Source organism: Mustela nivalis (genome assembly GCF_964662115.1).
Source record: "Mustela nivalis genome assembly, contig: HAP1_SCAFFOLD_330, whole genome shotgun sequence".
Classification (NCBI taxonomy): domain Eukaryota; kingdom Metazoa; phylum Chordata; class Mammalia; order Carnivora; family Mustelidae; genus Mustela; species Mustela nivalis.
The window spans coordinates 672,056-685,129 of NW_028136316.1; the positions used below are offsets into that span (position 1 = coordinate 672,056).

The window sequence follows — 13,074 nt, forward strand, 5'->3', positions numbered from 1 at the left end:
TTTCACTTTGTTAAATATAGTGCTAAACTTTCAACCAAAACGTTGTGTCTTTTTTTTCCACTACCACATCCTCCATCTACTGACTGGATTCTCTCCCCAACTAGCACATATATACCATTGTCTATCTTTAGGATAAGTAAGGGTCATCTTTTGTCTTTATTCTATTCCTCGTATGCTTCTGAACTTGTTGAATTTTAATATAGTCACACCATAAGCATCACATATTTGATTCCCCTTTAAATAGTAAACAGTGCACAACCAGAGCATACCTTCAAAGCTATCAATATACTTACTCTGACATATTATTTTTGTATTTTTGTAAATTAAAATAATTAAATTATAGAACAAGAGTTTCAGGTGGTAGGTATTGTAAGTTTTACCCAAACTGACTTTTGTCAAACTCGTTTCTCTCATCATATATGTCAAGTAGTTTTCTCGGGTTTATTTTTAGAATCTCCTTGTATAATGAATATTTACACTGATATCTAGTATAAAAATCTTGCAATTTATTTTAGAAACATTAAGATATTGAAAATCAATCTATTTCTTTAATTCATTGAAGACATTTTTGGCTTGTTTCCAGTACTTTCTTACTGGTTAAAAAATAAATTTGAAGTAGTCTGAATTTCATTATCATATGGCACTTTCCCTTTGATGAATACAAAGACGATATTCTATATTAGCTATCTGAGAAGAATTTATTTTTTAATTTTATTTATTTGTAAGAGAGAGAGTGAGAGAGAGCACAAGCAGGCGGAGCAGCAGGGTGAGGGAGAAGCAAACTCCCGGCTAAGCAAGGAATCTGTTGCAGAACTGAGTCCCAGGACCCTAAGATCATGACCTGAGCTAAAGGCTCAGGCGTTTAACTGACTGAGCCACCCAGGTGTCCCAATCTGAGAAGAGTTCTGTATGTTATTCCTATTAATATGCAGTTTAAGGTCTTGGTAATTAACTTAATATTTTAGTGGCTATTACTTAGATAGCACTATGTTCCAGGCAGAGGGTAAGAAAGAAATATTAAATCAACCATATTCTATGCATTCTAAATGGAAATAATTAATCAATCATAATAAATCCTTCTATTTATGGAATATCAACTTATAAGCTTTCCTCCATATGAACAATGCCAAATACCAGAATAAAGGGTCATCTAATACAAATAAAAGATAGAATTAAAGAATTCTGGTAAGCCATTTAATTTTGTAAAATGGTGTTCTATTGTTGCTGAGTTGTGGTTTTCAGCTACATAATATCTGATCAGTGTAGAAGTAACATGAGTGTTACGTGAGATGAGAAATGGTATATAATTAAGATATTTTTAAATGTACAGATAAATACAAATTTGTAAACATAGCATTATGGAGGAATAAAAATAAATGATAGCTACACACTCTAAAGTGAATAAATCTTGGAAAGCTAATAGAGAAGTAAAACAAGGACAGTGCAAAAAGTATGGTACATTTTTATGAAGTTCAAACAAATTCTGTGAAACCATAGGTGGACTTAAAGATACTATTATGTATCAAATATTGTAAAAATTAAGCAAGGAAATAGCAAACATAAAATAACCAAAGCATACAAACTTGGGTAGATACAATAGGTGTGATCATGTTCTACTTCATAAAGAGATGAGTTAATAGATAAATAGAAGTAACTAGACTTTTTAGAAGTTAATAAAACTTTGCTTGGTATTTCTTAGTAATATAAAATATATGGTTTTCTAACGAAAACGTTTATCTTAAAAATATTTAAAAATAAATTTCAGGCTTCTCATAAGGTTATATTTACTTTTCCACTGAAGTAAAAGCTGGTTGTTGTAGTTGTAGTTGTTTGTTTGTTTTAGTCTCTTCCTAGTTTTTATTATTATAATGTGGAATGAGGAATGTTAGATTGAAAAGTGAATCATTACTTGATTCACCTCCTGGTACAGCAGATGGAACTCCTGAATATATGCCCTTTTGCCTTTTGGAAGAGTAACAGTTATGCTTACTTCTGAAACATAATTGGTGGTGGCCCTAAATAGTGACACCATAGTAAACATTTTGAATATTTGCAATTAATTTTTATAGTCATAGGGCTCCCAAAGGCACTGCTGGTGTCTTAGAAGATATTTCAATAAAGCTAAAAGTTGCCTGACTATTTAAAAATATTAACAAGGCACAAAACATGGAAGAAGTATTGACCTCAGATATTATTTTTTCCATATGCTCCTGATTCCAGACATGACAAGGTATTTAAAAAAATTTTTTAATAAAAATTTTATTTATTTATTTGACAGAGATCACAAGTAGGCAGAGTCAGGCAGAGAGAGAGAGGAGGAAACAGGCTCCCTGCTGAGCTGAGAGCCTGATGTGGGACTCGATCCAAGGATCCTGGGATCATGACCTGATCCGAAGGCAGAGGCTTTAACCCACTGAGCCACCCAGGCGCCCCCATGACAAGTTATTTTTGATAGATATATATACAATATATTTTCCAGTTATAAGAAAAATGGTTCTGCTATTTTTAACCTTTTTTTAATTACATAATTTTTTAATTAAAATTTTATTTTTTAATGTTTTACTTTTCTTTTCTTTTCTTTTTTAAAGATTTTATTTATTTATTTGACAGACAGAGATCACAAGTAGGCAGAGAGGCAGGCAGAGAGAGAGAGAGAGAGAGAGAGGGAAGCAGGCTCCCTGCGGAGCAGAGAGCCCGATGCGAGGCTCAATCCCAGGACCCTGAGATCATGACCTGAGCTGAAGGCAGCAGCCCAACCCACTGAGCCACCCAGGCGCCCCAATGTTTGACTTTTCAATATACTACTTAGAATATAAAACCTATTCCATTTTGTAAGAAGTTTAAACAGTTAAAAAATGGTAATTTTCTCATTGTGTCTTCCCCTCACATTGCTTTATTTTGAATAAAAAATTTCACAATAAACATAACTGATGCTTTCCTTCTGATGGTCCCTCTGTAGGTCATAGTGTATATGAGCCATGACAATTAGTTTTACAAAATTTATTGATGTTTGTTGATATGTTTTATCATAACTAATTTTCCCTCCCTTATCTAAATTCCCCAGCTTTCAGACAGGTGGACACTTCAATAAACCATACCCAAGGGATGTATCAAGTACTTCTTAGACATTCTCTCAGATCCTTGAGGTCTCATTTTGCCTAGGGATTTGCAATAGGTTCTGCCAGAGGCATCACTGTGACAACTGATGTCCATGGTCTATCTCCTGCTAAGCTCAAGAGGTCACTGGTTTCCAAGTTTATCTATACAATTAATGCATTCCAGCAAGTTCTTTTTTTTTTATCAGCACTTTTATTTTATTATTTTTTTTAATTTTTTTTTTATTTTTCATTTTTTATAAACATATATTTTTATCCCCAGGGGTACAGGTCTGTGAATCACCAGGTTTACACACTTCACAGCACTCACCAAAGCACATACCCTCCCCAATGTCCATAATCCCACCCCCTTCTCCCAACCCCCCTCCCCCCAGCAACCCTCAGTTTGTTTTGTGAGATTAAGAGTCACTTATGGTTTGTCTCCCTCCCAATCCCATCTTGTTTCATTTATTCTTCTCCTACCCACTTAAGCCTCCATGTTGCATCACCACTTCCTCATATCAGGGAGATCATATGATAGTTGTCTTTCTCTGCTTGACTTATTTCGCCTAGCATGATACGCTCTAGTTCCATCCATGTTGTCGCAAATGGCAAGATTTCATTTCTTTTGATGGCTGCATAGTATTCCATTGTGTATATATACCACATCTTCTTGATCCATTCATCTGTTGATGGACATCTAGATTCTTTCCATAGTTTGGCTATTGTGGACATTGCTGCTATAAACATTCCGGTGCATGTGCCCCTTTGGATCACTACATTTGTATCTTTAGGGTAAATACCCAATAGTGCAATTGCTGGGTCATAGGGCAGTTCTATTTTCAACATTCTGAGGAACCTCCATGCTGTTTTCCAGAGTGGCTGCACCAGCTTGCATTCCCACCAACAGTGTAGGAGGGTTCCCCTTTCTCCACATCCTCGCCAGCATCTGTCATTTCCTGACTTGTTGATTTTAGCCATTCTGACTGGTGTGAGGTGATATCTCATTGTGGTTTTAATTTGTATTTCCCTGATGCCGAGTGATATGGAGCACTTTTTCATGTGTCTGTTGGCCATCTGGATGTCTTCTTTGCAGAAATGTCTGTTCATGTCCTCTGCCCATTTCTTGATTGGATTATTTGTTCTTTGGGTGTTGAGTTTGCTAAGTTCTTTATAGATTCTGGACACTAGTCCTTTATCTGATATGTCGTTTGCAAATATCTTCTCCCATTCTGTCAGTTGTCTTTTGATTTTGTTAACTGTTTCCTTTGCTGTGCAAAAGCTTTTGATCTTGATGAAATCCCAATAGTTCATTTTTTTCCTTGCTTCCTTTCCCTTTTGCGTTGTTCCTAGGAAGATGTTGCTGTGGCAGAGGTCGAAGAGGTTGCTTCCCGTGTTCTCCTCAAGTATTGTGATGGATTCCTTTCGCACATTGAGGTCCTTCATCCATTTTGAGTCTATTTTTGTGTGTGGTGTAAGGAAATGGTCCAATTTCATTTTTCTGCATGTGGCTGACCAATTTTCCCAGCACCATTTATTGAAGAGGCTGTCTTTTTTCCATTGGACATTCTTTCCTGCTTTGTCGAAGATTAGTTGACCATAGATTTGAGGGTCTATTTCTGGGCTCTCTATTCTGTTCCATTGATCTATGTGTCTGTTTTTGTGCCAGTACCATGCTGTCTTGATGATGACAGCTTTGTAATAGAGCTTGAAGTCTGGAATTGTGATGCCACCAACGTTGGCTTTCTTTTTTTTAATATTAACAAACTTATTTTAAAGTTTATATGGAGAGGCAAAGACTCACAGTAGTCAACATAGTGTTGAAGGAGAACAAAGACTGAGGACTGAATTCAAAGTTTACCATAACGATGGGGTGCCTGGGTGACTCAGTGGGTTAAGCCTTTGCCTTCAGCTCAGGTCATGATCCCAGGGGCCTGGGATCGAGTCCCGCATTGGGCTCTCTGCTCAGCAGGGAGCCTGCTTCTCCTCATCTCTCTCTCTGTCTGTCTCTCTGCCTATTTGTGATCTCTCTGTCAAATAAATAAATAAAATCTTTAAAAAAAGTTTACCATAACGATAATTGCAAGCAAGATATTGTAATACCACAGAAAGACTAGAAAAAAGCAACAGAATATATATTATCAATTATATTTTATATTTAATATAAAAGCAAAAGCAATACAAGAGAGCAAAATACAATCTTTTAAATAAATGGTTCTGGAGTAATGGTGAAGCTAAATGTAAAAATATAAAATAAAATAAAATAAAATAAAATAATAAAATAAAATAAATCCAGGCAGATATCATACACTCTTCACAAAAATTAACTCAGATTGGATTATAAACCTAAACATGAAACATGTAGAAGGTAATATAGAAGAAAATTTAAATGACCTTGGTTTTGGCAATAACTTTAGCTACAAAAGCACAAGCACTGAATTTAAAAATGTCTACTCTGTGAAACACAATGCCAAGAGAATGAAAAGGCAAAGCACAGACTATGAGAAAAAATTTGCAAAATACACATCTGGCAAAGGACTGTCAATCAAAAATACACAAAGACCCCTTAAAACTCAACAATGGGGGAAAATCCTGATTAAAAATGAGCCAAAGACCTTAGCAGATACCTCACAAAAGAAAATATTACAGATGGCAAATAAGCATATATAAAGATGCTTCACATCATATGTCATCAGGAAAATGCAAATTAAAACAAAAAAGAGACACCAGTACATACCCAGAATCCAGAGCACTGACAACAGAACATGAAATGTTGGTGAGGATGTGGAGCAACAGGAATGTTCTTCCATGTCTATTGAGAATATAGAATGGAAAACAACTTGGCAGTTTCTTACAAAACTAAACATATTCTTGCCAGATGATTCAGCAGTAGCAGTTCTTGGTATTCATCCAAAGAAGATGAAATCTATACCCACAAAGATGTCTATAGTAGTTTTATTCATAACTGACAAAAGCTTGGAAGCAACCAAGATATCCTTCCATAGGTGAAAGGAAAAATAAAGTGTAGTATAGGCAAACAATGGAATATTATTTAATGCTAGAGAAATGAATTACCAAGCCATGAAAAGAGATGGATATAAATATTTAATAAATATTTGATTTTAGGCTTCTACCAGTCTATAATAGTATTAGTATATTTTAACAGTGAATGCTCAGCATTCATGAATTTACCTAATAAAATATTTTGGGCTCAATATTTTAAATACTTCAACCTCTATGATTATATTCCTAATAATTTTGAATTGGGGTAAATAAACCTTAATTTTTTGTAACTTGTTTCTTATTGCAAAAGAGCTCAATGAAATTTTAGAAAATAAAAATTTACAAAAAAAAGTTTAGTTTACTATTGCCAAATAATTTAAAACTTTATCTTATATTCAAATACATATATTTTTCTAAATTGATTTATATGCTACTAAAACCAAAAACTTTCAGTTATACTAGATTTCATATCATGCAATCAATGCCAGAAATCCATCTGGCAATGATTTGTCTTAAATAGAGTTAAGATGGGTGTTATTACAATGCAAGATGGAAACAAAGATAGTATAACAATTGGTGTTACATAACTTTTCCGTTTTGATCAAGTTACTAATCTACAAAACGCTTTTATCAGTGACAGACTTGGGAATTTAACAAAACTTTTAAACTAGCATGTGCGACTCATTCCTAGAAAACAATACAATCAGTAACTCTTTATTTAGATTAAATCATGACTATTTCTCCATTTGAATAAAAAAGGGAGCAACCCCAATAAGCTTATTGAAAATGAAAAGTTGAAATGCTATAATGCTCCTAAGGAATTAAATGATCCAGTCATGAATTACAAAAAAAGGATATAAATTACCAAAGTGTTTTTATAATTGGAATGTACAACTGCCCATTATCGTTCAATAGTGTAGGCTTGTACAATAACTCTATAAATGAACTCCACTTCTAAACTGTGGATAATATGTTCCCTTTCCCCCTATATACAACTATTTAGCCATTCATTTAGCTTTTAAAATATCCACTTAATACAGGCTTTTTACACATTTGAACAGGCAGCAGGGCCCTATTCTTATTACTTACATCTGAAGGATAGACTTCTAGCATAAGAGGTAAAGCCCATAAAGGAGCCCAATAATAACAACAAAATACAGTTTAGTGAGCCCTTACAATCTGCCAGCTACCTTTCTGAGAATACTTCAATTAATAAAACATATAAAATACCTGACCACAAAGAGCTTACATTCTTTTGAAATATAATAGTGAAATAAACCAATAATAGAGGGGCACCTCGGTGGTTCAGTCCATTGAGTGACTGCCTTTGGCTTGGGTCATGACCTCAGGGTCCTGGGATGTAACTCCCCAGCAGGCTTTCTAGGCAGTGGGGTATTTTCTTCTTCCTCTGCGCACCCTCCCAATTCTCTCTCTCTCTCTCTGTCTCAAATAAGAAAATAAACCAGTAATAGAATAATGATTGATGGTTGATGGCGATAAGTGTTACAAAGAAATACAAGAAAGGTAAAAGCCATTGCAGAATGCTGGGATGAAAGTTAATTTTATTTTGTGTTGGGTGGTTATATCTCATTTAGGAGATGTTTTTTGCACAAAGACCCAGGAAGTGAAGGAGAGTGTTATACAAATATTAAAGGAAAAGATTGCTCTAGGCAGAGCAAGTAAGTATATAGACTTTGTGTGAACAGCTGGTCTGTTACTTTTGAGGAAAAGCAAGGAGGCCAATGAGGAGTTCATAGTGGTGGAGAGAGGAAGAACGTATTGATGTATGACCTTCTAGTACATTGAAACACCTTCAGTTTTTATTTAATATGAAAGGGGAAGATACCAAAAGACTTTCAACAGCAGAATAAAATCATCTGACTTGATTTTTAGGTTAAATTGCTGTACCAAAATAAATTTGCAGGGAGAAAGGAGTGCAGTATGTGTGGAAGTGGGTTATCAATCAAGTCAATAATTCAGGAACATATGATGGTGTATTTAGCATGCTGGGTGGTAATAGAAGTGGTGAGGTATGGTTTTCATTTTGTATACATTTGGATGGTGAATATTCTGGTAAACAGGATGGGGTATGTGCAGGACAGACAATATCAACATTTGTTTTACCTGCACAAACAGAAGGGTGGAGTCTTCATTCGCTGATATGGAGAGAACTCTGAGTTCAAATGTTCTTCTTCATTAAATGGCATTGTGTTAATGAGGATTTAGTCAGACAGTGAAAGAGAGCAGTAAGCATAGTGTTAAGCGGTAAGACATTATAATACATTTGAACATCAAAAAACGTTGTGTTGGATCATCTGTTTATGTGAGTATATAAATAAATAAAGCTTCCTGGGGTTCTGATAGAGGTAAAGAAGACTGCTATATGATCCAAAGGGGCACGTGCACCAAATGTTTATAGCAGTAATATCCACAATAGCCAAACTATGGAAAGAACCTAGATGTTCATTAACAAATGAAATATATATATATATATATATATATATATATATATATATATGATGGAATACTATGAAGCCATCAAAAGAAATGAAATCTTGCCATTTGCGTTGACATGGATGGAACTAGAGGGTATTATGCTTAGCAAAATAAGTCAATCAGAGAAAGACACTATCATATGATCTCCCTGATATGAGGAAATGGAGGTGCAATGTGGGGGGTTTGGGGGACAGGAAAAGAGTAAATGAAACAAGATGGGATCGGGAGGGAGACAAACCATAAGAGACTCTTCATCTCACAAAACAAACTGAGAGTTGCCGGGGGGGTGGGGAGGGTAGGGAGAGGGTGGTGGGGTTATGAACATTGGGGAGGGTATGTGCTGTGGTGAGTGCTGTGAAGTGTGTAAACCTGGCGATTCACAGACCTGTACCCCTGGGGCAAATAATACATTATATGTTAATTTAAAAAAAGAAGAAGAAGAAGAAGACTACTATAAATCAAATGCTATGGTGTTCAGCAAAGAGTGTGTAATCAGGCATATTTTATTAATGTAACCAAGTAAAATGATGGTCGAAAATTGGAATAACAGAAAACATAAAAATCAGAGATTTTAAAAAGAGATATGGGACAGGGTAGAGGATATAGTCAATGATATTACAATAGTGTTATATGGTGACAGATGGTGGCTATATTTGCAGTGATCATAGAATAATGTATGGAGATATTGAAAACCTGAAACCAATGTAACACTGAATATAACTATACTCAAATTAAAAAATAGTAAAAATTAAACATTTTAATTTAAAAAGATAAAAAGAGGGACAAGAATTTGAAAAGTGAATTTCAAAAAGAGTAAAGATGAGGCTAAGACATACTCTGAACCTTGAGGAAAACACCATTTTGAAAATTCTTCCCATTTTGAGAAAACTCAAATGAATCAATACCATAAAAGAACCCATTTTAACTGAGAGATGTAATGAATGCTCAAGAAATAATTTTATGACAGGATAATTCTTCCCTCTGAAACAGCATACAGAAACCAGGGGAAACACCTGGAAGCAAAATAAACTATACTGAAAATAAGAATTAGGAAAAAGATAAATGATGAAAGATAAGAAAATTAGACCTGCGACAGAGACCTAGTGAAGAGAATTTTTAGCTTGTGGTTTAATGTTTTTGAGGATAATCGAGTTCATAACTGCCTTGAGGCAGGCTGGTTGTAGGCAGTTTAGGCAGACCCCTAAGACAGGCCTACTTTGGGCAGGTAGTGTTGGAGGAGGTCATTTGGCTGGACAAAGACAAATCCAACCATTTGACTAAAGTGTATGAGAAATTGTTGAAGTCAGATGCAACAGAGAAAGACCTATCAAACCTAATCTCAGAAATGGAGATGATGAAGATGATTGGACAGCACAAGGACACCATCAACCTGCTGGGTCCTGCACACAGGACGGTCCTTCATACACTCTCATAGAATATGCCTCCAAAGACAACATACAGGAGTTCCTGCAGGCCCAGAGGCCTCCTGACCTGGAGTACTGTTACAATATCAGCCACAATGCAGCAGAGCAACTCTCCTCCAAGGACCTGGTATCCTGTGCCTACCAGGTAGCATGAGGCATGGAGTACCTTGCCTCCAAGAAGTGCATACACCAAGACCTGGCCACCAGGGAAGTGCTGGTGACAAAGGACAACATGATGAAGATCTCTGACTTCAGCCTTGCCAGAGATATCACCACATCAGTTACTATGAAAAGACAACCGACAGTGGACTGCCTGTGAAGTGGATGGTCCCTAAGGCCATGTTTGACCAGATCTACATCCACCAGAGTGACTTCTGGTTTTTTGGGGTGATCCTGTGCAAAATTTTCACTCTGGAAGCCTCCCATATCCTGGAGTGCCTGTGGAGGTGGTTTTCAAGCTGCTGAAGGAGTCATTTGATGGATAAGCCAATAAGTGCACCAGAGAGTTTTACACAATAATGAGGGGTGGCTGGCATGTGGTACCTTCGAGCTGCTGGTAGAAGACCTGGATCATACTGTGGCCTTGACCTCCAACCAGGAGTACCCGGACCTGTCCTTGGCCCTGGAACAATACTCTCTATACTTTCCCAACACCCAAAGCTCCACCTGCTCCTCAGAGAAGAATTCCACCTTCTCTCATGTGCCGTTGCCCAGGGAGGCCTATCTGCCCTGACACCCAGCCCAGCTTGCCAAGGGTGGACTCAAATGACTAGTATCCCTATTACTCCTGTCCAGATTCCGTCATAAGCTGTAACCCTTACCCCCCACCCTCCCTGAAAGACTCACTGCCTTCTCCTTTGTCGCTTTCCTACTGGCAGGAGCCAGCTGCCTACCTGAGGCCTTCACCCCTTGAAGTTCACCTCTCTTCCCCTTCCTCTTCCTCCTCCTTAAAACCTGCTCATGAAAGAAAGGAACAGAGAGGCAGGTACTTGCTCGTGGCTACTTCCTTCCCTCCCATATGTTGGACCAAGACCCCTCCCTGTCATCTGGTACTGCCTGGACGTCGAGGGAGTGGGAGATGAGGCATGCCAGTGAAAGCTGTCGGAGCTTTCCTGTTTTGGTTTTGTCTGCTTAGCATAACATGTAAGACTGAGTTCTGGTGGCAGGAACCTTGTCCTTGGGGCTCTAGCACTAGCGAGGGGAGGTCAACTGCTCTGGGCCTTGGCTAAGAGCAACCCCTGCTCCAGAGATATGGTGCCAAGGGCTTATTAATTTTGATACTAATTTGCTTTGCTGACCAAATACCTAGTATCAGAAGATGGAAAGGCAAAGACTGGAAGCAGTGTTGTGACCATGGTGTCCAGCCCCAAACTATGAAGAAAACACAAAGTGTATAAATCTGAGTAAGTATATATTTACACACCTTTGTAAATAGTTTGTTATCAAAGATTTAATCAATGGGTAATATACTCCTTGTGGCTGGGAAGCATCAGTTGCCATATATTAAAAACAAAAAAAAAGAGGTGTCTGGGTGGCTTCCTCCATAAGTGTCCCTTCTTTTCAGGGCATGATCCCAGGGTCCTGGGATGGAGCCCCACATCAGGCTCTCTGCTCAGTGGGAAACCTGCTTCTCCTTTTTTCTCTGCCCTGCTTATTGTTCCTCATCCTGTCTCTCTGTCTGTCAAATAAATAAAATATTAATAAAAATACAAGAAAGAAACAAAATGTTTTTAAAAGGTCTTTTTTTTTTTTAATTTACTAGGGGTGTCTGGATGACTCAGTTGTTTAAGCAGATGTTTGCCTTTGGCTGAGGTCATGATTCCAGTGTACAGGGATCCAGCCCTGCAATGGGACTACTTGCACCCCAAGGAGCTTGCTACTTTCTCTCCCTTTCCACGTGATTCCCCCTGCTTGTGTGCTTCTTCTTCTCTCTCTCTCTCTCTCTCCTGCTGTCAATAAACAAAATAAAATGTTTTACTAAATAAATAAATATAAATAAATAAATTTCTGAAGCCACTTTCACTTTAGGTCCCTTAAGAAAAATTGCTTCTGCTTTATTTAAAAACAAAAAGATAATTTAGAAAGATGCTTCCAGAGTTAAAAAGCTGTTTTGTTTCTTTGTCAGGATTAAATATAGAAGTGCTTTAAAAAGTAAAAGAAAAAATATGCTATATTAACACTAATCACACTATAACTTTGGTGGTTATATCAAGATAATGAAAAGTGATTTTAAAGCAAATTTCATTATCAGACATAAAGATCAAGTCAAAATTACAGAAGAGTAAAAGGATGAAGTCATCAGGGAGTATAATAATTCTTGACTATTACTACTTAATAACAGATTTGGGGATATATAGGGAAAAACTATGAACAAAAATCATAACTTCTTCCTTAGAAGAGAAATGGAAAAAAATTTCAACACCCTTATTTTAAGATTATATAGACAAATGGTCATCAAATTGGTAAGATATGTAAGACTTGAACAAAATTATCAACTAACTAGGTATGCTTGATATTACAGAACACTCCCAACACGGGCAGACTACCTATATATTAAGCCATGATTTTCTTTGCAAAGGTCAACATTGATAATGTTCTAGTCATACCTCCGTGTACCAGGAAAGAAGTAGCATATTTCTTGAAAGACACAGCTATCAAAGCTCCATTGAGAAACCGTAAAGATGGAGAAGGGATTTGCAAATTATATATCTGATAATGGACATCTACTCTGATAATTAAAAAATGAATCAAAATAAAAACCTTACTAATAACCAAACAGAGTATCCAATTTTACATGTGAAGGACATTATTGAAGAGACATGTCACCAAAAAGATATGGATGGCTTATAAGCACATGACAAATTTATCAACATTTAGACATTAAAAAAATACAAATTAAAATCATAATGAGACATGCTTACATATCTATTAGAATGGCTAAAATTATAAAGGCTAATTGTATTTCGTCTGAGCTAGATTGGGAAGCAACAAAAAATCTAAACTGTTGTTGGCATATATCATGATACCACCATTTTGGAAAATAGTTTGAAAATTTT

At 36.5% G+C, this 13,074-nt stretch overlaps 1 protein-coding gene across 1 annotated transcript in view; it reads right to left on the minus strand.

Moving 5' to 3' along the window:
• Window positions 1–2,259: 2,259 nt before the first annotated feature.
• The window catches only part of LOC309857085 (uncharacterized protein), a gene marked incomplete at its 3' end in the record, with an annotated part of 88,730 nt that continues 77,915 nt past the window's right edge, over window positions 2,260–13,074 (minus strand). Inside the window, exons 2-3 of the mRNA XM_082749967.1 lie at window positions 5,833–5,907; window positions 2,260–2,385 (exon numbers count right to left, since the gene is read on the minus strand). Coding sequence (XP_082606093.1) covers window positions 2,260–2,385; window positions 5,833–5,907 — 201 coding nt within the window. The remainder of the gene's footprint in view (window positions 2,386–5,832; window positions 5,908–13,074) is intronic.